Source organism: Achroia grisella, unplaced genomic scaffold (genome assembly GCF_030625045.1).
Source record: "Achroia grisella isolate CSIRO2021 unplaced genomic scaffold, CSIRO_AGI_Agris_v1 utg504, whole genome shotgun sequence".
Lineage (NCBI taxonomy): Eukaryota > Metazoa > Arthropoda > Insecta > Lepidoptera > Pyralidae > Achroia > Achroia grisella.
The window spans coordinates 304,257-329,502 of NW_026712899.1; the positions used below are offsets into that span (position 1 = coordinate 304,257).

Here is a 25,246-nt window from a genome sequence, read left to right on the forward strand (position 1 = left end):
CACCCATCTCCTTGAAAGTTCAAAGATAACATACGAAATAAAATAACATAATAATCTCGAGTTTGTTTCAATTACTATATCACTAGTTACAACCCGTGGTGTTGCTCGACTTTGCCATGCTTTTAAATAAAGTAGATACTACATTATTATCATTTTGTTCCTTCATACATCAAAATCATTATTAAAATGATGTCGCTGTCGCTGTCTGTCTCTATGTATGCTTAAATCTTTAAAACTACGCATCGGTTTTTATTCGGTTACTTTTAACAGATAGAGTGTATCCAGAGGTAGGTTTATATATATAATACATGTATAACCGTGCCAAGCCGGGTCGAGAAGCTAGTCTTATATATAAAATTCTCGTGTCACAATGTTAGTCACCATACTCGTCCGAAACGGCTTGACCGATTGTTATGAAATTTTGCATAATGCATAATGCATATTCAGTGCATCGAGATAGAACCAGCTACTATTTATTTTCCATAACCTTAAGTGATGAGGGTTGTCCAACCCTAACAGTATTTTAATTTTAGTTTTTTATAATGTGCCAATAAAAATACGTACAATACACAATTTACACATTTCTATCACCAACCCTATATTTTTTAATAGCGATTTTTATTTATATGGTAAAAAACGTTTTTTTTTCTAGTACAGGGGACAAACGTGTATGCGGCTCACCTGATGGTAAGTGATTACCGCCGCCCATGAGCACCCGCAACACCAGGGGAACTGCAAGTACGTTGTCGGCCTTTTGAAAAGGAATAAGCTCTTTTCTTGAAGGTTTCAATATCGTATCGGTATAACATCATCGGGGTCAGATAGTAATAATATAATTGTATTTATTAAAATCCACTTCTGGTTCACTACAGTATAAGGCAGGTGTTTGACCGTTGAGGTGAAATGTACGCAACAGATGGGCGTGTGGCATGTTCTCGAGGCGTGTGTGACCTGCCTTGGGCTTGTTAGCGAGTCCGTGGGCAGAGGTCAGATGCCAATGACAAATTAATGACCGGTCGCAATAATTGTGGGATTGTACAATTTACGCCATTATCAGGAAATAATATTATCTGTCTAAAAAGACTCCAGCTGTTCCCCAGTTTCAACACACTCTTCTTGATATAAAGCCAAATCTCTAGATCCTTGGCGTTGATCCAGTGACGTTTTACGGTCATTTGGAAGATAAAGCTAAAACAGCTTCCAGACAGTTAGATGTGTTCAGTAGAGTGGGAAGGTATTTCACTGAAGTCTATACGGTTTACCAACATTTGTTGTTGTTCACTCTATTGCTCCAAATTTGGATTTAAAAATATTCATTTTTAGGCTTAAAATATTAAAAATAGGCTTTTTTAATTGATAGAGTGAAACAAGAGGAAGGTTGAATCACACTATCAATATATCAGCCCGGGCGAGTAGCTAGTAAAAAATATAACACTGCGATACTGTACTCACATCTCGTACATATATATTATAGGAGTAATTAAAATCATTATGACGTTGGATATAAAGTGTTACATCCACAACTTGCATGAAAGATTTATGGCCCATAAAACCGTTTATTGATGCCCATAGAGCAATGTTTATATAGAGTCAACAAATACCATAAACTACTAAGTAGCTATTAGATGTTTTAACTTTGTAACAAGTAAGTTGATATAGAGATGATGAGACAGTCATTTCAATCTGGATGTAAGAATATTATGTAAAGATTTTTAAAAGGTAAGGTACAAATGGCTCACTGATGGTAAGTGATTACCACTGCCCATGAGCACCCGCAACACCAGGGGCCAAGTGAGTGGCCGACCTTTTAAGAAGGAACTTTTTTCTTGAAGATTTCAAAATCGGATCAGATATACCATTACTGGATTCCACAATGTGGGCGTAGCACAAAGTTTCTAGAAGAAACGAACGGTGGAGGACCTTGAAAAATCTGTCAAGCCGTTTCGGGGAAGGATGGTAACTAACATTTGACATGTGAATTTTATATACAAGATAGAAAATTAATTCAAATAAATTTACAACGAAGTATTTTTGTAAATAGTAATCACATTTTATCTAATCTTCATTCATTCGGGAAGCTGTCTCATCACAAGAAGAACAAGCAAGAAACTTAAGTGTTGCTCTTTTAAATATTCGTTGTAATTTACATTTTTAAGTTGAAATGTTTGAATGCAAAGTACCAACTAGCACTAATTCATTACAGTCAAAATATTAAACATTATTACTTACATGGCATTTCTGGTGTCAGGTATAGCTCTGTTGCTGTGCAGTGTGTCGGACGCAGCCTGATTGAACCTGTTCCTCACGTACGGATCCGCGTCCTTCGCTCCCCCCGCCACATAGCCCCCCTCGTCGAAGTACGTCCGGCCCGTACTGCCCGTCCCATACGCATCTTCTGGAGACGCTGGACTGCTTTCTACTTCTTCTTCTGGATGCTGCTTGATAAGTCGGAGCGCTATGTTTTCTTCCTGTAACAATTAAAACATAATGTTAATATTATTTTGACGAACTCCGCAGTTTAGCTGTTTAGCACATGGCCTTACTACTGTGGGTCGTTAGTACTATTTCCCACATGGTGCAAACATTTGCATTAATTATTTGTATTGGTTTTATTTTCGGACTACTCTAATGCTGTTGTCCGCAGCTGACCTTTACAGCTTCACCAGATGATAGGGGGCGAGTACAGATGACACTCCAAACCAAAGGAAGGACATATGCTAACTCCCGCCTGTCGGATACCATTTTAGTCTGACGGCACCGCTAGGGGTTCGAACCTCGGCTCAAGCCGTCGTAATATCTCATATTTGAGAATATGGTTTGAATAATATAGTCCAATTTGAGATTTAACGACCTTGTTATTTGAAAATGCCTGACATAAAAATGGATAACAATAAATATTTATGACTAATTGTCTGGTGATGGAAACACTGAATGAAAAGAAAGAAAGGATTATTATCGTCAAGAGGTGTTCGTCTTCTTCTCTTTTGCACTATCCCACTGTATGTGAGGTGCGGCTATTTATGACTAATTATCTGGTGATGAAAACACTGAAAGAAAAGAAACATATGTAATTATTATCATCAAGAGGTTTTCGTGTTCTTCTCTTTTGCACTATCCCACGGTACTAGGTCAATCTATCCTAGATTGTCGGGTCGTGAATTCTTTTCGTCTCGACTACTATACTCATGCTTGTCCACCAGGTAGCGAGAGGATGATCTCTACCTCTGTTATGTTCGGGCAGTCAAGAATGTTGTAAGTATTGTTATTATTAAATAATTTACAGGAGTTCGAAGGTACGCATGCTGTATTTCTTTCGGCATCAGGTGCTACAACAGCTTATTTGATATTTCATATTTTGCTATTTAATTAATTATTGTTAACTTTAAGTATTTTATTTTGGAGATATTGTAAAACTTTTGATGCCGTTATTTTGTAGTTAGGATCGTGGAAAATATTTATTTTGCTTATATCTAAATATATATAACTCAAAGGTGACTGACATAGTGATCTATCAATGCACAGCCCAAAGCACTGGACGGATTGGACTGAAATTTGACATGCAGGTAGATGTTATGACGTAGGCATCCGCTAAGAAAGGATTTTGATTAATTCTACCCCCAAGGGGATAAAATAGGGGATGAAAGTTTGTATGAAACTGTCAATTTTAAACCGATCGGGCTGAGACTTTGCATGCATAAAGATACTATGACGTAGGCATCACCTAAGAAAGGATTTTGATAAATTCCATCCCTAAGGGATAAATTAACGCGAGCGAAGTCTATTTTATATCTATTTTAAGCTAACTGTTGCTTATCCACATATTTGAAAATGTTACTAGTAGTGTTGGTTTTCCAAATAAAGTAATTGCATATATTGCCATAAGATAAAAAACTATATGCATTCATAAAATCGATTTGCTGCGAACAATGATCGAATTGATTTCTCGACACCATCAATTACTGTAAAACTAGAAAAACTAAAATCATACACAACAATAGCAAGCAAAAAGAATGTAACGAATCGCTAGCAAGTTATATTGCAGCGGACCGGTGACCACAAACATACCATAACATTGGTTAAGCCAATAAGTTTCGAATCTAACGAACCGAAGTAAATGTACTTAAACTTACTGTAAAATTGAATTTGAATCTAAAAGTGTCGGATGCAAGATTGAATACTGCTTGGCATGGAGATAGGAATAATAAACCATGATGCAAGGTGCTATAATCGCAATAAGGGAAATTACATTTTGCCGTATATCCTATAGATTTACTGCAACCTACCTATTTATACTTACCTACACGGACCTACGAGTAATGGAGATAGAATGAAATTAAATGCATTTATTTGATTGGAATATGGTGTAAATACCAAATCTATGTCAGTATTTCATTCATATATGCTATTAATTAATAATCTCTGACGAAAAGTATTAGTAAAGTTACAACATATGACTAATTTAGGCACATCAAAAATATGTAGATTTTGCCAAACTGAAGAGGAAACGCCACTACACATTCTATGCGGTTGTAGCCCACTCATGCATAAACGTAATATCTTCTTTGGAAAGTTTACACTCTATCCTAAGGTGATAAAAAATAGGAGATAAGAATATCCTTCAATTCTTGTCCCTGACGGGTAGCGAACTCTGAAAAAGGGCGTACAGAATGAATTTGTATAGGTCGCAGTGCTACAGGTCCAAGCACCTGACAATAGCCCAAACCCCCAATATTCTTTTCATGGTGAACTCTATTATTATCATCCCTACATAGTTCTAATGAAACTATTACCGTGTCCGCATGGTGAAACCGTATCCCACTCCTAACCCTTGTTTACTTTCTATGCTATTAAAAATATAATATCAAAAAGTAGAATCATCTAAGAAAATCCTGTTATTATTAAGTCTTATGATATCATTAAATTGACGACACAAAATTATGTCTCAAAACTTTTATGCGTATTAAATTGCAAAACACTTGACAAAGTAACGAAACTTAATTTCCTTATTAACATAATTTCAACTTAAATTTGTGAATAATTCAATTTGACGTGTCAAGGCTGAAATGTGGTCAAACACACTTCGACGGCGATGGTCCAGTGTAATTACCATAAATGTTTCTGGTATTGCCCATAAATAGTCTGCTGCTTATATTTTTCTACTAATGCGATGACGTAACTGTTACCACAGATATACCAGCCAAATTAAATTATCTTTCGTCTAATTATTGCTTTCATAAATATTAGCAACTACTGTTCCCGCGACTTCGTCCGCGTGGAGTTTAACTTTATTTTCTAAAATAAAAATAGCCTATGTTACTCCTTACTACATTTGCTACTTGCCAAAAATAGTCCTGTCAATATCGGACCAGCCATTTCAGAGATTAGCCGGAACAAACAGACAGGTAGACCGACAAAAATTGTAAGAATGTTATGTTGATGTATGTACCGTATTTATATTCATAGGCATGTAATAAAAAACGGTTACTTAAATATTACAAACAGACACTCCAATTTCATTTATATGTACAGATTTAAGATTCTATTCCTGTAATACATTCACAATGATTTTGTTCAATATCTTCCTTCCTTCCTCGCGTTGTACTTGGAATCGGTATGATTTGTTATACTTCCAACAATTCAAATTCAAATTCAAAAATCATTTATTCATGTAGGACATTTTAGCCGCTTATGAACGTCAAATATTTTACATTACAATTTTAATTTTTTCCCTACCGTCCAGTTTATTATGTTGATACAATTTGAGTGTAGTTATAGTCTCTGTTTCTTAATATTATTCTTCTCTTGCCCATTCTTCTCTATTACTAGATGTAATAGAGAAGAATAGGCATCAAACAAATCTAACATATCAATAAAATTGGAGTGTCTGTTTGTAATATTGAAATAACCGTTTTTTACTACATGTATATGAATATAAATACGGTACATACAACAAAATAACATTTTTTACAAGTTTTGTCTGTCTGTCTCTTTGTTCCGGCTAATCTCTGAAATAGCTGGTCCGATATTGACGGGACAATTTTTGGCAGATAGCTGATGTAATAAGGAGTAACGTAGGCTACTGTTATTTTAGAAAAATAGAGTTAAATACCACGCGGATGAAGTCGCGTGTACAGCTAGCCTGTAATAAAGTGCATGACGCTCCAAAACTATTTAAAGTTAAGTTCATTTGAATAAAGACAATTTCTGTTCCCTCTTACACCCAGTCTATTTTAGGATAATTCTCAAATTTTGTTTTATAACCATCCGCATTCATGTTTCATAGGTTATGACCACTGTGGGCGATAAAGGAAACCAGGGAGTTGTAGGATATATATATATATATATATATATATTGTATATATTAATATTATAAAGAAACACTACTAACTAGGGCCAGGAAGGGAAACCGAAAAGGAACAATAGATAGTAGTGACAATTTAGAATATAATTTTGGAAAATTATTCGAAATATAAAGCATATAAAATAGTTATAAACAAATAAGTGGCCTGTATTCCACACCCACAAAGGCACTTTTTAACTTATCCGATACTCATAATACTTTCAGACAGACAAATTCATCTAGTACAACAAAACCGAGTTCAAACATCTTAAAATTAATGATAAATTCTACATCTTGCAGAAAGTTTTGTTTAATGTATTTATTTACACAGAATTTAATACAAATCAATATAGAATCATCAAGCCGCAATACTTTTTAGCAAATTGTTTTTCAGATTTGGCGAAAAACCAATAATTGGGTAAGATATATTGTGAGCTTCTTAGTAATCCGGTAAAATATATAGTGAGATGTTATTTCTTTTTAAAGTTCATTGATATATTTAGAAGTGTAGAGGAATGTGGTTCAGTCCATAAACAGGTAAGGCCTTATACAGCTGATGGTGTAACTAGTGTAATTTGTGGTAAGGAAGGGGCAATTGGCAGCCAACGTTCTGAGGGTCGAATTTTTTTTTTTTTAAAAAAGGATGGGAAAAAAAAAAAGCGTTCGACAAAAAGGAACTGTGATATATCTTTTCGTCAATAATTAAACAAAACCTGGACTATAACAAATAGTGAACTTTGATCGTTAAAATAAGATTTCAATAATTGTATATGCAGAAGAATTCATAATGTGTATTGTTACATATGAAGAATTGCGACTTTGAAGTGGCAATGGGCAGGGCATATAGCTGGTCTAGATCGCGGGAAGACATTGGATGCGAGCAGCGCAGGACCGATCGTCGTGGAGATCTGGGGGGAGGCCTATGTCCAGCAAAGTGGACGTCTTCGGCTGGAGTTGCACAAAAGTGGATGAATAAATATTATGATTAAAGTAAATTAAAAAAGGCACGGACGAATATATCTGTGGAAAAATGTATTTAAATATAAAAAAAAAAAAAAATTAAAAGAACTACATAAAAAGTTGAACATTTACAACTAGATGGGCTATCAATTTATTTTTCCAGACACAGAAAAAGTATTAATAAAAGTCACATGTGTAATTTGAAAAATAATAATAATAACGAGAACCTCGTGAAAGCCGAAACTGAGAAAAAGAGAAAATATCTCGACTTGGCTCGCGAGGTGACCGAATGTGGGGGGTGATGTCCACCGAAATCATTCCAATCGTCATGTCGGTGAACGGTCTTATCCCAACCAGTCTGGAACAACATCTCAGACGGTTGGGATTCCGAGGTGGCTCACTAAAAAGAAAGATGCAGAAAGCGCTCTTAGATTCTGCCCGCATTGTACGCCAGATTCTCTCCCTGGGGCCCTGAACCCCGGCCGACTGTGCCGGGGATAAGTTGCTATCTCCTCTCCTTAAGAGAGGAGATGAGAATTTTTGTAATATAATAATGAATAATAATAATCTCAGGACAATTCACACAGCGCCATCTAGTCTCAAGTTAAGCTAGCGAAAGCTTGTGTTATGGGTACTAGATAACTGATGCATATACATAGATATTTTTTTTGTAAATACATACATATTATACATAGAAAACACCCAGACTGATACAAACAATCATACTCATGAATACAAATGTTTGTGCCGTGCAAGGAATCGAACCCGCGACCATCGGACGTAAATCGGTGTGCTAGACCGCTAGACCACCGAGGTCGTCACTTTAAAAAATACTTAAATGAAATTGGTTTTTAATGCTATATATACACGAACACTGATTAGACTACTTGCTTTTGACAAAACTGCAATAGCATATGCTGGTGGTCACTCTATTCTCCGAAATTTGAATTTATAATGAATCTGTATTATTGTAAATATGTACAACATTTATTTGAAAAGAATACGAGCTGAGTTTCTTGTCAGTTCTTCTCATCTCGAAATCATTCCGAACTGACGGTAGATTTGACATATCATAAGAGTCTGTAATAGACCTACATGAATAAACATATTTTGAATTTGAATGTAATAATATTTCGGTGATTTTTGTAAAACTAAGAAAGTTTGTGTAATTGGGCATAAATTAAAATTACAATAATACATAGTTTAGGACCTCCGTGGTATAATAGTTTAGTATACTGTCTTCAGTTTCTAATGGTAGTGGATTCGATTGCACAATACAAACATTTGTGTTTACAAATATGATTGTATATGGATTGGGTAATTTTCTATGTATTGTATTGAACAAAACCTTTTGTACTATAGTCACACATATCTATCACATAGTCTCCTAGCTAATCTTAGTGTATAATCAGAAAGCTTTAGATCAGAAAGCTGGGTTTAATAGCGAGAACTATGACAAATTTATCTTATATATAAAATTCTCGTGTCACAGTTTTCGTTTCCATACTCCTCCGAAACGGCTTGACCGATTCTCATGAAATTTTGTGAGCGTATTGAGCAGGTCTGAGAATCGGCCAACATCTATTTTTCATCCCCCTAAATGTTAGGGGTAGTCCACCCCTAATTTTTTTTTATTTTAAAGCAAAACAACGTTTGCCGGGATAGTTAGTAAATATACATAAATAATTTCCCCTCGATTGTTTCTTGTAGACTCACTAAGTTTTATCCATATGTTATTTTAATATTTCATTGAGTCAAATTTATAAAGATATTAAATACTTTATTACGTCTAAAAGGTCATGAACGTCTCCACAATTATGAATGTCGAGGCCAAACGGCCTCAATATGTACATACATCTATAAAAAAACCTGTCAATACGTACATACGTCTATTAAAAAAAGCCTTTTAAATAAATCAAACAATATTTTGTCAGACAGTTATACTTTATTTTCATTTGACGCCACGAAATATTTTATCAGAACGTTCAGAAATTATATATTTTTGAAGTTTATCTGTAAACTTTTAATCTGTATCAATACATAGTACAAAACAAAGTCGCTGTCGCTATCTGTCCGTCCCTATATTGGCTTAAATCTTTAAAACTACGCAACGTATTTTGTAGCGGTTTTTTTAATAGATAGAGTGATTCACGAGGAAGGTTTATATGTATAATACATGTACACCTGAGCGAGTAGCCAGTTACATAGTATAAAACAAAGTCGCTGTCGCTGTCTGTCCGTTCCTATGTATGCTTAAATCTTTAAAACTACGCAACGGATTTTATAGCTGTTTTTTTAATAGATAGAGTGATTCAAGAGGTTTATATGTACAATACATGTACACCCGGGCAAAGCCGAGGCCAGTAGCTTGTTATAATTATGTTATTAAAAAACTATTATTTAACTTCCGCAGCTCATTGTTACTTGCCTTCGTTTTAATTATGCCACTGACATTACAGAATGGAGCTATTCATTAAGCTAAAATATCTTCATTAAACCGATGAACTGTGTTCTTTGTTAGCTCCGTTAATGAACCTATGAATAGAATGTTATAACTATATAATTAATGATGATAGTTAGCCAATACTTGTTTGTCATGCTAATCATGATCATTGGAAATCAATACCGATGGCTGTATAGATTATATAATAAAAATAATATCTCAGGACAATTCACACAGCGCCATCTAGTCCCAAGCTAAGCAGAGCTTGTGTTATGTGTACTAATACTACTAATCAACTGATATAAATACACGGATACATTTTTTTTTGTAAATAAATACATATTATACATAGAAAACACCCAGACCGATACAAACAATCATACTCATGAATACAAATGTTTGTACCGTTCGAGGAATCGAACCCACGACCATCGATAGAAAAGCGGTGTGCTAAACCACTAGTACAACCGAGGCTGTCAGACCCGGCCCACCACGCCGCCACAAGTCTGGACATTTTAGTGAGCATGACTACTCAAAACACCAGATCACGTCATAGCTACTCACAATTGCCATCTGATAGTTATAGTATTCATATTTTACATAAAAATGCATGCGGCAATCAATACAAAAACCGCTATGCTTTCATATTTCTAAAATAATTAAATCAAGCAATGAGATAAACAAATGATTGAACGCACGACCTTTTGAGTGTAAAATTGGGTAGTGAAATCTACTAAGACTAAAAACAAAAAATATCGTGCGTTAATAATGTAGGTTAAGATCTATATATATAATATTTTATTTGAATCTGTTCAGTTGTACTTGCGTGTAAGAATAACTATCATATATACAAATAAACAAACTTGCGGTGTCTGTTTGTGAATTCGAATTAACAGCTTTTAGCTAAATGTATATGAAATTACGTATGGTAATTGAACAAATAAAACAATATTTATTTTTTTTTCTGTCTGGATCTATTCTATACATCTATACATATAAATAAAATTGGAGTGTCTGTTCGTAATATTGAAATAACCGTTTTTTACTATATGTATATAAATGTAGATACGATACATACAGCGAAATAACATTTTTTATATGAATGTAGATACGATACATTCACCAAAATAACATTTTTTCCAACGTTTGTCTGTCTGTCTGTTTGTTCCGGCTAATCTCTGAAATGGCTGGACCAATTTTGACAGGGCTTTTTTTGGCAGGTAGCTGATGTAATAAGGAGTAACTTAGGCTACTTTTATTTTAGAAAAATAAAGTTCATTTCCACGCGGACGAAGTGGCAGGAAGGGCTAGTAAATAAATAAAATTCATTACCAGCAATGGAGTCGCTAGTCCCTCCTCCGAAAAACCACGTCCATATAATGTAATTGCAGTTACGAATAAGATAATTTGCAATATGGAAATAACAAAGATCCTAATCTTGTAAAAGGAATCGATTGGCAAAAGTCGATGATCAACAGCACTACAAAATCAAATCTCCGGTCAAGCACGACCTCGGTGGTCTAGCGGACTAGCACACCGCTTTACGTCCGATGGTCGCTGGTTCGATTCCTCGCACAAACATTTGTATTCATGAATGTGATTATTTATTTATTTATTTATTATTATTATCACAATAATTTACATCACATAATATTGTTACATTTGTAAAATAAAAATAAAAAATACACTTATATTAAAAACTGTATACATATGTGTAGTTGGTAATGAGTATGATTGTTTGTATCGGTCTGGGTGTTTTCTATGTATAATATGTATGTATTTACGGACAAAAAATAAATGAAAAAAAAAGCGGACAAAGTAACGGGTAGAATCTAGTTAGACATTTAGATAAGCAATTATAAACATCCTGCCTGAATATATTACAAACAATCATCATCCACTGCTCAATATAGGCATCGCCTGTCCGTAACAAGATCTGGATATGATCTGCTTTTCATTTACAGGTACTGAAATAAAGCTGAACATTATTCAAATCTCCGGTCAAACACGACCTCGGTGGTCTATCGGTCTAGCGTACCGCTTTACGTCCGATGGTCGCGGGTTCGATTCCTCGCACGGCACAAACATTTGTATTCATGAGTGTGATTGTTTGTATCGGTCTGGGTGTTTTCTATGTATAATATGTATGTATTTACAAAAAAAATATATGTATATGTATCACTTATCTAGTACCCATAACACAAGCTTTAGCTAGCTTAACTTGGGTCTAGATGGTGCTGTGTGAATTGTCCTGAAATTATTATAGTTTTTTTTAAGGATGATAATGGAATGGTGCACCCACCTGCGCTAATGGTTTACGCTGGCGGGGTACCAGTGAAGAATGATAAGATGAACATGTGGTCAGGTCAGTCAGCCCATCGTGACAAATTCACCATGAATTTATCACGATGGTTTCCAGGGGGAACCGTGTGGAGGTCAACCTGACATGGTACATTGCTAGTAACGGGGTCATGAGTCCACATTACTGACAATCCCCTTTCCCCTAATACAGAGGGTAAGTAAACCCTCTCTATTAAGTCTCAATTCAAACACAAATCCCACCCTAACCCGCTTATAGTCAGTGCGGTCGACTACGCACCGAGGAGTAATATCCGACATACACGACAACGTCGCCCGAGGCACGTTCTCATTGACCCCGACAACCCCATAACGGCAGGTAACCTCACGGGCCCACCCGTTCCACCCCGACCACACTTTTACACACACACACGACACCGTCCTCGCCGGCGAAGACGACGACCTCAAACACACATTATCGCGCATTCACCCGGGCGCCCCATAACGGCAGGTAACCTCCCCACGGGCCCACCCGTTCCACCCCGACCACACTTTTACACACACACACGACACCGTCCTCGCCGGCGAAGACGACGACCTCAAACACACATTATCCCGCATTCACCCGGGCGCCTGCGCGCGCCCGAGCGCTCCTAATCGATACCCGTCCAATTCAAACGGGGATCGAAATTATGACGGACTGAACCGAGGTTCGTACCCCTAGTGGTGCCCTCAGACTAATGTCGTATCCGTCCAATTCAAACGGGGATCGAAATTACGACGGCCTGAGCCGAGGTTCGTACCCCTAGTGGTGCCCTCAGACTAATATCATATCCGTCAGGCAGGAGTTGGCCTTCAGCCGCTCCATAAGTCCTTCCTTTGGTTTGGAGTGCCAACTGCACCAGACCCCTAACGTCCGGTGAAGCTGTAAAGGCCAGCTGCGGCCAACAGCATTAAAGTGAGTAGTCCGAAAGCCCTCTCTATTAACTGAAGCAGACAAAGTTGCACGAACGAGCTAGCATATTCCATGAATATCAGATTAGATAGGGCCATGCACTTATCGCGTACCATTTGCGTCCAAGGAAGCTGGTGTCCGGTATGTTTTCCAATAATTACTCGAATAACCAACAAGTTTTGCGGGACTTTCTAAATGAGTATGAAATCATTAGATACCGTACTTGTTATGGTGAAAACCAGTTTAGGATTATCTCTGTCTTATACCATTTATATGCAGGAAATTTTAACTTATTTATACTAATTTTAACTTATAAATACTCTTTATGTTATACATTTGAGGCCTCGGGCAGTAAGCCTGGATGTGTCTCGATGTACCTATGTTAACGATTTTAACCGGTTAAAAATGGTTTTACGTTATGAACGGTTAATTAAACATTGTGCTTGGTACTCTCAGTAGCTAGAGTCCAAAAAGGATTGACCAAAAACAAAAGATTAATTTTATAAAGAAAGGCTTCTGAATTGTAGGTATTATATATTTTTCATATTGATAATAATAATAATAATAATAATAATAATAATCTCAGGACAATTCACACAGCGCCATCTAGACCCAAGTTAAGCTAGCAAGAACTTGTGTTATGGGTACTAGATAACTGATACAAATACATAGATATTTTTCTTTTGTAAATACATACATATTATATATAGAAAACACCCAGACCGATACAAACAATCATACTCATGAATACAATTGTTTGTGCCGTGCGAGGAATCGAACCCGCGACCATCGTACGTAAAGCGGTGTGCTTGACCGCTAGACCACCGAGGTCGTCAATGGAATGGTGCTCCCGCCTGAGCCAATTGTTTTACGCTGGAGAGGCACCAGTGGAAGATGATAAGATGAGCAGAAGGTCAGGTCAGTTAGCACATCGTGACAATTTCGCCAAGAAGTCCACATTACTAACAATTACTTATGTTTTACTTAGACATAAGTCAGTCACAACTTCATAATATTTCTGACTAGGATAGTCTGACTATTATCCCAGTTCTCTTCTTTCTTCTTTCTTCTTCTCTCCCAGTTATCCCAGTTCAGAATCTTCGAAAACAGTCGTGATGTTAACTGCTGTTATTTATATAACATATACTATATATACCGTGTTACGGCCAATTACTGCACGGAAGTGGCAGCTAGGTGTGGTAAGCACTGGCGCGTGCACTTGAAAGTGCAAGTGTAGATAACAAGTGAGTATCATGCGAACCAGTGCAACGAGAACAGTTATTATGTACTAGCTGTACCCGCGACTTCTTCCTCGTGGAATTTAACTTTATTTTTCTAAAATAAAGGTTGCCTAAGTTACTCCTTATTACATCAGCTAACTGTCAAAAAAAGTCCCGTCAAAATCGGTTCAGCTATTTCAGAGATTAGCCGGAGCTAACAGACAGATAAAAATTGTAAAAAATGTTATTTTGGTGTATGTACTGTATTTATATTCATATGCATGTAGTAATATGTAATTGTGTGTAATTATTGCTAAATTTCTGTAAAAACTTGTGTTTATGTGTATAGATGTATAAAATGTATATATAATGTAGTATTAAATACTGAGCGATATCTTGCCAACAAACTGTTCTACAGTTTGGCGAGTCAATGTGTAAAAATAACTGTACTTATCTTAATAAAATAAATAATAAAAAAAGGTTATTTCAATATTACAAACAGACATTCCAATTTTATTTATATGTATAGATTTCACAATCAATGAAAAAGATACTTTAAATAAAAAAAAAAAATTGAAAAAAACAGTATGTGACTAATACTTCTAAATTGAATCTGTATACTGAAGTAGACAGTAGGAAAAAAAAATTAATATAAAAAACTTGATGTTTATAACCGGCTAAATTGTCCCACATGAATAAATTATTTTTATATTGTTCGCTTTTTTTCGGACTAGTCTAATGCTGTTGGCCGCAGCTGGCCTTTACAGCTTCACCGGACGATAGGAGGCGAGTGCAGATGGCACTCCAAACCAAAGGAAGGACGAATACGACTTTAATCTGAGGGCACCTCTAAGGGTTCGAACCTCGGCTCAGGCCGTCGTAATATCGATCCCCGTTTGAATTGGACGGGGGATCGATTCCAAGGTAATTATTTTCTGCACTCGCTTGTGAATTATATCTTTCAATGCACAATAAAATAGATGTTGTCTAAACTTTAACTGTGTATTATATTCTAGTATATTCTATATGCCCTTCCCACGATGCAAGTGGTATCTGGAAATCTGTTAATTAAGATACTCAAAAACATAGTGACAGAGAAAAATTGTAGTTATAATATCTCAGGACAGTTCACACAGCGGCATTGAAAAGGTGAACTTGTGTTATGTGTACTAGACAGAAATAGAAATAGAAATAATCTTTATTCAAATAAACTCATTACAAGCACTTTTGAATAGTCATATTTTGACTCTACCACTCATTCGGAATGCAGATTCATCACAAGAAGAACAAGCAAGAAACTTGTGTCTTGCTCTTTTTAATAGATGTTTTTTTTATATAAATAATTACAGTATAACAAGTAAGAGGCATGCGATAATCAACATAGACAATTGATATAAATACATTTTTTTGTAAATATACATACAGAAAATAATACTGCGACTATAAATTGAGATGTAAGCTATCCTATTTTCAAGTTGGAAAAAAAATTGCACACAATGTGCAAATCAAATTTCCAATCGGTTCAGTTGTTTTGGAGTTCATCGCGGACAAACAACGAAATTTTTATATATAAATATAGATAATACACCGACACATCTATCGATTATTAAATATTATAAGTGCCACTAATATAGCTAAAAAAATGCTATTAAAAAATAGGGGTTACTCGTAAAAGGGTGAAAATTTAGGGTTGTGTGTAGGTAGTGCCACATCACAAAAATAAAAATAAAAAAATTTGACCAAAACATAAAAAACGGGTATAAAAAATATCAACCTATACTCATACCTACCGAGTATACATATAAAATTTCATCAAAATCGGTATGCTATTTGAGTATGTAGTATGGTAACTATTACCATTATGCTTGTGGGGACTGGTCTGTTCAGGTTACGAACACTGATTACATTTTTTGGCTTTATTTAAATATAGCATATGCTGGTGGTCACTCTATTCTCCCAAATTTGAATTTAAATGAAATAGTATTATTGTAAATATGTACAACATTAAAAAAAAAATACGAGCTGAGTTTCTTGTCAGTTCTTTTCATCTCGAAATCATTCCGAACTGACGGTAGATAGACCTACATGAATAAAGATATTTTGAATTTGAATAACTGTACTTAAAGAGAATTTTATATATAACATTATACATATATAGATATATATAAATCGATACATATATCGATTAGTATCGAGTTCGCACCTCCGTTCCGATACAATAAGAAGAGAATCGATGCCAAGGCTACTCCGACAATACTTTCACCTACATACCGTTATGTATTATATAATTTGTATTAGGCGGTTGTATTCATGTCACCGGCCCTGAATGGAGATGAGTGACTCTAATTTAAACGCAATAGTAACCAAATGTAACTCAGATATCTAGAAATAGAAATAGAAATAATCTTTACTCCAATAAACTCATTACAAGCACTTTTGAATGGTCATATTTTGATTCTACCACTCATTCAGAATGCAGATTCATCACAAGAAGAATGAGCAAGAAACTTGTGTGTTCCTCTTTTTAATAGATTGTTTTTTATATAAATAATTACAGTAGGTATATCAAGTAAGAGGCATACGATAATCAACATAGAAATCGCTGCGCACTCATTATTAGTGTAATCAGATAATATTGTCAGTGCTATAGATTTAAAGTTTTTCTATAAAAACATTATTATCGTTAACGAATTCTTCAATTTTATTACTATAAAAAGCTTTTTTGCAAAGGAACTGTTTTATTTGACATTTAAATCTTTTTTCTGGCAGATTTATAACATACTCTGGTATTTTATTGTAAAACCTTACGCGATTTCCATAAAACGAATTACTAACTTTAGCCAAACGACATTTAGGTAAATTTAGTTTGTTATTGTTACGTAAGCTTTTATTGGTGCAATCACTAACTCTTTTGAAACTGTCTATATTCTTCCTGGCATAGATGATATTTTCATAAATGTATTGAAAAGCATCTCTTGAATATAGTGGATTATTTCGCCCAAATTTCCGCAGTGTCTCAAGACGAAGGTATACGACCAATGTGTGCTGCCAGTGATGACTTACGGCACAGAGACGGCGATGGAGAGGGCTATGCTTGGAGTTACTCAGCGAATCAGAAATGAGGAGATCCGCAGAAGAACTAGAGTGACCGACATAGCCCGAAGAATTGCAAACTGACTGCAATGGGCAGGGCACATAGCTCGTAGGACAGACGGCCGTTGGGGCAGTAAAGTCCTCAAGTGGCGACCGCGGCAAGGTGCAAGCAAGGTGGACCGACGAGTCAAGATCGCTGGAAGGCGTTGGATGCGAGCAGCGCAGGGCCGATCGTCGTGGAGATCTTTGGGGATGGCCTATGTCCAGCAGTGGACGTTTTCCGGGCTGTGATGACGATGATGATGATGATGATGAAAGATAATTCGTAACAGTTAAAATACATGCCACCGGTTCTGAATGGAGATGAGTGCCTCTAATTTAAGGGGAGATATAAGATAAGAAGGGGATTGTTAGTAAAGTGCGCTGTTGGCCCCTTTGCTGGCAAAGTACCATGTTCATAGTCAGGTTAACCTCCACACGGCTCCCCCTGGAAATCATCATGATAAATCCTTGGCGAAGTTACCGCGATGAGCTAACTGACCTGACCTCATACTCATCTTATCCTCCACTGGTGCCCCGCCAGCGTAAACCGTTAGCGCAGGCGGGTGCACCATTCCATTATCTATATATATAAATAAAATTGGAGTGTCTGTTTGTAATATTGAAATAACCGTTTTTTACTACATGCATATGAATATAAATACGGTACATACACCAAAATAACATTTTTCACAATGTCTGTTTGTTTGTCTGTTGTCCGGGTGTGTGGAGCTGGTACTCAACCAACCTAAATCAAGCCAACCCTCACCATCGGAGCTACAGGAATAAGCCTCAATATCACACCAACGATAACCGAGATGGGACTTTGCTGTGCTGTCATTCCGAAAGTGGCTATTTACTATTTACGGCTAATCTCTGAAATGGCTGGACCGATTATGACGGGACTTTTATTGTCAGGTAGCTGACGTAATAAGGAGTAACTTAGGCTTCTTTAATTTTAGGTTTTTTTTTTATTTTAGATAAATAAATTCCACGCGGACGAAGTCGCGTGTATAGCTAGTCATACATAAAATAATTGTTATGGTATAAATGAAAATAACTTTAATTCTGTAAGTGCCTTTCTAACATTTATATATATATGTATGTTCGTTCATATGACCTGGCATGACGATGTTCAAAGGAGAAACCCGTCCTTCCTGAACACGACACGTGTGAAGGAACATTTCACTTTCACCTGCTTTATTTCCTTAACATTAATGTCTGCATTGTCGAGATAAGGCCGCAATGAATTTTAAACAGTGGAAAACGTACAAAATCCGTATAGCACAGTGGTTCTCAACGTTTGTTGACCGGGGGGCATTTAATGTTTATTGTCGGGTCACAAAAATAATAGACTGCATATATAAACTTATTCATTATAAAATGTAGGAAGATGCTGTACCTAGGTGATATAATGCGAATTTAAAGATAGGATCTTCTGTTAATATTAATAGGGAAATCCAAGAATTCCGGAGACGCTGCAGACTCGTACATCCAGGTCAGGATTAGCACCAAATCTCTATTCAATTGCCATAATAATTTCTAACTTCTAGTAGGAGTGGGGGAACTGTAATAGGAGCTGAATAATCTTTAGTTATTGTAATATAATTAAACACATTTAGATAGATAGATATATCGTTTATTTGTTTGTTACTAATCACACACAACATGTTCATAAGAATAGACAATACATAATACGACATAAGATTTATAAAATTGTGTTATTATGTGTGATCTGTAGCAATACAAGGTCGAAGCTCAGCGTGGAACATTGTTCAGGGAACAAAACACTGATTTTCAGCTTCAACCAATTTGAGGGTGCGTGAAAATAATAATTGAAATAAATATAAAATAAAAAGAGCAATATTATTGGTAATATAACTGTCTGTGCGGTGTGTGTATAATAAAAATAATGTAAATAGTTCAAAGTATAAGAGTTTACTAATAGACTCACCAATTATTTATTATATTTAATACTATTCAGTAATAATTTAAAAACTATATTTGTCAATTTTGATATGTAGGTAAATATTTACATCCAGTTTGACTAGCTATTTCAGTTGAGAAGAAGTAAGAAACTCAACCGTTTGTTATATTCAAATTTAGAACAATCTGATACTTTAAAAATTTACTTTCTCGGGCCCTATGTTGGATTTTGCGGTCCACAGTTTGAGAACCAGTGACCTGGTACACTACGTGACATGTGAACATTACGCGGCCTGTATTTCATCTCTACAAACAGAATAATAAAACGAGTTTTATTATTTAGAGCGCGATCGGAACATGGCGACCGAATAATACCAAATGTAGTGCGACACGCAAGTAAACACTGAATTATTTAAACGTATGCTAAGTTGGAGGACCGCCAGTGTACTAATTCAAAAATTCATTTATCGTGTAGGACATTTTAGTCGCTTATGAGCGTAAATTTTTTTATATTATAACTAGTTGTCACGGCAAAAGTTGTTATGACATAAAATTAAAAAAAAAATTCAGGGGTGGACTACCCCTAACATTTAGGGGGATGAAAAATAGATGTTGGCCGATTCCCAGATCTACTTAATACGCTCACAAAATTCCATGAGAATCGGTCAAGCCGTTCCGGAGGAGTATGGGAACGAAAACTGTGACACGAGAATTTTATATATAAGATTTTTTCCCTTCCGTCCAGTTCGGTATATACATCCAATTGAGAAGAACTGGCAAGAAGCTCAATTGAACTACTTTTTTTAGAGCCAGAATATTTACAATGTATATTTATATAGGTGTCTATGTGTAACATTAAATGAAAATCCGGTGCAACAACTATTGCAGTCAGGTTGACCTCAGCGCGGTTTCCCATGGCAAAACCATCGTGAAAAATTCTTGGTGAATTTGTCACGATGTGCTAACTGACCTGACCTCATGTTCATCTTATCATCCTCCACTGGTGCCCCGCCAGCGTACACCGTTAGCGCAGGCGGGTGCACCATTACATTATAATCAGTATAATAAAAAATATATTATTGAGAAAGATTTTTATATAAAAAAAAATATCTTTAGTTTTTGGTCAATCCTTTTTGGACTCTAACTACTGAAAGTAAGTATAATGTTTAATTAACCGTTAATAACGTAAAATGCATTTTTAACCGGTTAAAATCGTTAACATCTTCTTAGACTTCGCAAGTATAATGGTACCTCGAGACATATCCGGACGTACTGCCCATGGCCTCAAACATACAACATTATGTACATACATACATTCCAATTACGTAAGTAACTTGACTTTGAGGGCCTCGGTGGTCTAGCGGTTAAGCACACTTACTTCTGATGGTCGCGGGTTCAATTTGTCAAGGTACAAACACGTTTATTCCTGGCTATGATTGTTTGTATCGGTCTGGGTGTTTTCCATTTATATTATGTACTAGTTATTTCCGCGACTTCGTCCGCGTGGAATTTAACTGTATTTTACTGAAATAAAAGTAGCCTAAATTACTCCTTATTACATCAGCTACCTGCTAAAAAAAGTCTTGTCAATATCGGTCCAGCCATTTCAGAGATTAGCCGGAACAAACAGACAGACAGACAAAAAAAATGGTAAAAAAAATTATTTTGGTGTATATATCGTATTTATATTCATATGCATGTAGCAAAAAACGGTTATTTCAATATTACAAACAGACACTCCAATTTTATTTATATGTATGAATATAAATACGGTACATACGCCAAAATAACATTATTTACAATTTTTGTCTGTCTATCTGTCGGTGTGTTTGTTCCGGCTAATCTCTGAAATGACTGAACCGATTTTGACGGGACTTCTTTTGGCAGGTAGCTGATATTATAAGGAGTAACTTAGGCTACTTTTCTTTTAGAAAAATAAAGTTAAATTCCACGCGGACGAAGTCGCGGTTACAGCTAGTCTTACATATAAAATTCTCGTGTCACATTATTAGTTATCATATTCCTCCCAAACGGCTTGACAGATTTTTATGAAATTTTATATGCATATTCAGCAGGTCTGAGAAATGACAACTATCTATTTATATATCATACCCCTAAGTTATAAGGGTTGTCCATCCCTAACATTTTTTTATTATATTGAACATTTTTTTTTATTTTTTTATAGTTGCATTAAAATTTTCACCTTTTTATCACCAACCCCTATTTTTCAATAGCGATTGTAATTTATATAATAAACCAACGTTTGCTGAGTCAACCAGTTATATAATATTTTTAACTCGTCTGAATGAAATCTCCTAAACAATCCGCTCATATTTCACCCGATGTTCAGTATACAATAGCGTCACATACAAACATACAATTGGCACGTCAATAACACTGAGGTCAACAGATGGCACGTTGACATGTCGTGACCTTGCCATTGAGTGGTCACGTGAGCTTATTGTTTAAACGGCAGCCAGCCCCTACTGTGGGTTCGAAGATTATTCGCGACAATTTTTAGTGTCATATTTTTTTTTATTTATTTAAGCTTTGCTTGCATAATTTTTTTGGACTCTGTTGGGCACAAACGGAAGAGAAGACAGGAGGACGAATTCGTTTTTATGTAATTATTAAATTGTATATATATAATTATATATATAATAATAACATCTAATTTACGTATTTATTAATAAATTTAAACTATATATATTTAAATAAAAAAAAAGGTTTGTATATTTAATTGTGCAAGTTTTATTACTTACTATACTCCTGCGAAACGGCTTGATCGATTTTTATGAAATTTTATATGCATATTTAGTAGGTCTGATAATCGGTTATCTATTTTACATACCCCTAAGTGCTTATCACTTAGGGGTATGTAATGTTGTTCACCCCTAATAACATTTATGTTTAATTTTTTAGGCATTCTTTTTTTTTTTTTTAATAAGTTGTTATATTTAGTAGGTCTGAGAATCGGCTGCTATCTATTTTTCACACCCCTAAGTGATAAGGGTTGTTCATTCTTAACATTTTTTTTATTTAATGGTCATTTATGTTTTAAATTAGTATTAATCATTTTCACCCTTCTATCACCAACCCCTATTTTTAAAATATTGATTGTAATTTATATAACAAATACACTTTTGCGCGATCAGCTAGTTTACATATATATATATATATTTATAATGGTAGGGCCTCCGTCCGTGTGTTGAGGTGTGGATAGAAAGCCGTAATGTAATAGTTACGTAGCTGCTATTATCTTGTCAGCACTGTCTTAATCTACATGTTACATTACATTCATATCATTTCTTGCAGTTTTTTTTATCGCAGCATTAGAATTTCCGGTTGTATTACACGCACCTCAAAAATGTACATAATATGCAAACAAATATATGTGTTTGAAATTAGATTTACTCATTTGCTGTCTTATCTATATCTATTTATCTATCTATATATACAAAAATGAATTTCTGTCCGTTGTTTGAGACGGAACGGAGTTTGCGGAGTCGTAGTATAGTTTTTTTTTTTTTTTATTTTTTTTTTATTTAAAAAAAAATATATATTTATATATATATAAAAGAATAGTTATACGGTCAGATAAAATACAATATTTAGAAAGGTTATAAGTATATAGTTTCTTCTCATCATCCTCAACATCTTTATCTCGAAATCATTCCGAACTGACGGTAGATTTGACAAATCATAAAAGTCTGTAATAGACCTACATGAATACAGATATTTTGAATTTGAATATAGTATTTTATGTATATTAGTAAATTCGCCACAGCGATCGTTATTAGCTCATGACGCTTTCTGATTTTTATTTCAGGTAACTTAATCTAAATTTATATAAATCAGAGCTGACTGAGATAGTGATCTATTAACGCACAGCCCAAACCACTGGACGGATCGGGCTGAAATTTGGCATGCAGGTAGATGTTATGACGTAGGCATCCGCTAAGAAAGGATTTTGATTAATTCTACCCTCAAGGGGATAAAATAGGGGGTGAAAGTTTGTATGAAACTTTGTCAATTTTAAACCAATCGGGCTGAGACTTTGCATGCATAAAGCTACTATGACGTAGGCATCCCTTAAGAAAGGATTTTGATTAATTCTACTCCTAAGGGGATAAAATAGGGGATGAAAGTTTGTATGAAACTTTGTCAATTTTAAACCGATCGGACTGAGACTTTGCATGCATAAAGCTACTATAACGTAGGCATCCTTCAAGAAAGAATTTTGATAAATTCCACCCCTAAGGGGATAAATTTATTGGGGTCAAACATAAATATGTATGTTTACTTAATGTTAGACATAGACATCTACATAAGAATACAGTGTAAATACTCTATGTTTTAAAATTTAAAAAATATGGAAATTCAGTTGACTTTCTTCCCAGTTCTTCTCAATTGTATCTGTATACTGAACTGGACGGTAGTAAAAAAATATTAATGCAAAAAAATTACGTTCATAAGCGGCTACAATGTCTATGGGACACAGTCACCTAGATACATCAAAATAATAATTGCATTTAATAATGTCTAGTAAGACAAATTCAATATTGTCTACTAGGCACTGCTGTATCTAAACTGTGTCACCCCACCTTACATTTTCCTACTTTTATTTAGTATATAAGATCATTATTTCTATGTACACATTGTCAGTTTATCATCATCTGTAATATACATCGTCTCGACCAGCAACATCTTATCATTCACCCGCAACAATGTTCTACATGAATAAATGATTTTTGATTTTGATTTTTGGTTATTTATAACTTGCTTTATATTTAACCACATATTGCGTAAATAGATGATTTTTATCAGAATTCCCACAGCTTTCGCGCGGTCGCCTACCGTTTACGAAGTGGATTATCTTATTGCTGTTTACTTGCCCCAGAACAGTGTGTTTAGGACGGCAATATATATAATATATAATATATGTGCACTGCCCGCAAATGATATATCGACGCACGACATTTATCTGAGCCATGACTATCCCAAGGGTAGGATGGTCATATAGTTTTTGAGTAGGTATGTATATATATATATATATATATATATATATATATATATATATATATATATATATAGCTAATATAGCTGTACCCGCGACCACGTTAGCGTGAAATTTTTTTTTTCTAAAATAAAATTAGCCTAAGTTACTCCTTATTACATCAGCTACCTGCTAAGTCCCGTCAAAATCAGTCCAGCCATTACAGAGATTAGCCGGAACAAACTGACAGACGGACAGAATGACATCTAGTATTATATAAACAAATATGTTTATTATCTCGTCTTCCCACTAATAAACTGACATACGCCTAGATCCGCCCACCCCTAAGGAAGGTTGAAGTCTGACCCTATCTTATAAATAACCAGGAGGCTCAACTAAAAATATCTATGAACGTGATCCGGAGGGAACCGATATCTGGTTACGATGACGTACGTACAGACATTATATTACACACGCCCTTATAACTTAGACCAGTGATTCCCAAAGTGGGTCATCGACCCCCAGGGGTCTATGACAAACTGCAATGGGCTCGACCCCCAAGGGTCTACACAAAAAAGTTTGGGAACCTCTGGCTTTGACTAGACTATTTGAGAGACTTCATTTAATAAAATATTCAAATATAATACTAATGTTTTTAGTTAATTTATGTTAATACAATAGTAAGAAACATACAAAACCTTTGGGAACAAATATTTCGATTTAATAATCTTTAAAATCGAATTCAAATTCAAAATCATTTATTTATAGGACATTTTAGCCGCTTATGAACGTCAAATTTTTACATTATAATTTTAATTTCTTCCCTACCGTATCGGTTATATTCGGTATATAGATCCAATTGAGAACTGGCAAGAAACTCAAATGAATTACTTTTTTTTTTAAAGTCAGTTTATAGATAGATATATCTATCTATCTACATACTTTCTGTTGTTGAAATTAATATAATGTAAATTCA

At 35.1% G+C, this 25,246-nt stretch overlaps 1 protein-coding gene across 1 annotated transcript in view; it reads right to left on the reverse strand.

Moving 5' to 3' along the window:
* Positions 1-25,246, reverse strand: part of LOC131846185 (polypeptide N-acetylgalactosaminyltransferase 2-like) — a 131,122-nt gene that overhangs the window by 50,075 nt on the left and 55,801 nt on the right. Inside the window, exon 2 of the mRNA XM_059195427.1 lies at positions 2,230-2,468. Within this exon, the coding sequence (XP_059051410.1) occupies positions 2,230-2,468 (239 nt within the window). The remainder of the gene's footprint in view (positions 1-2,229; positions 2,469-25,246) is intronic.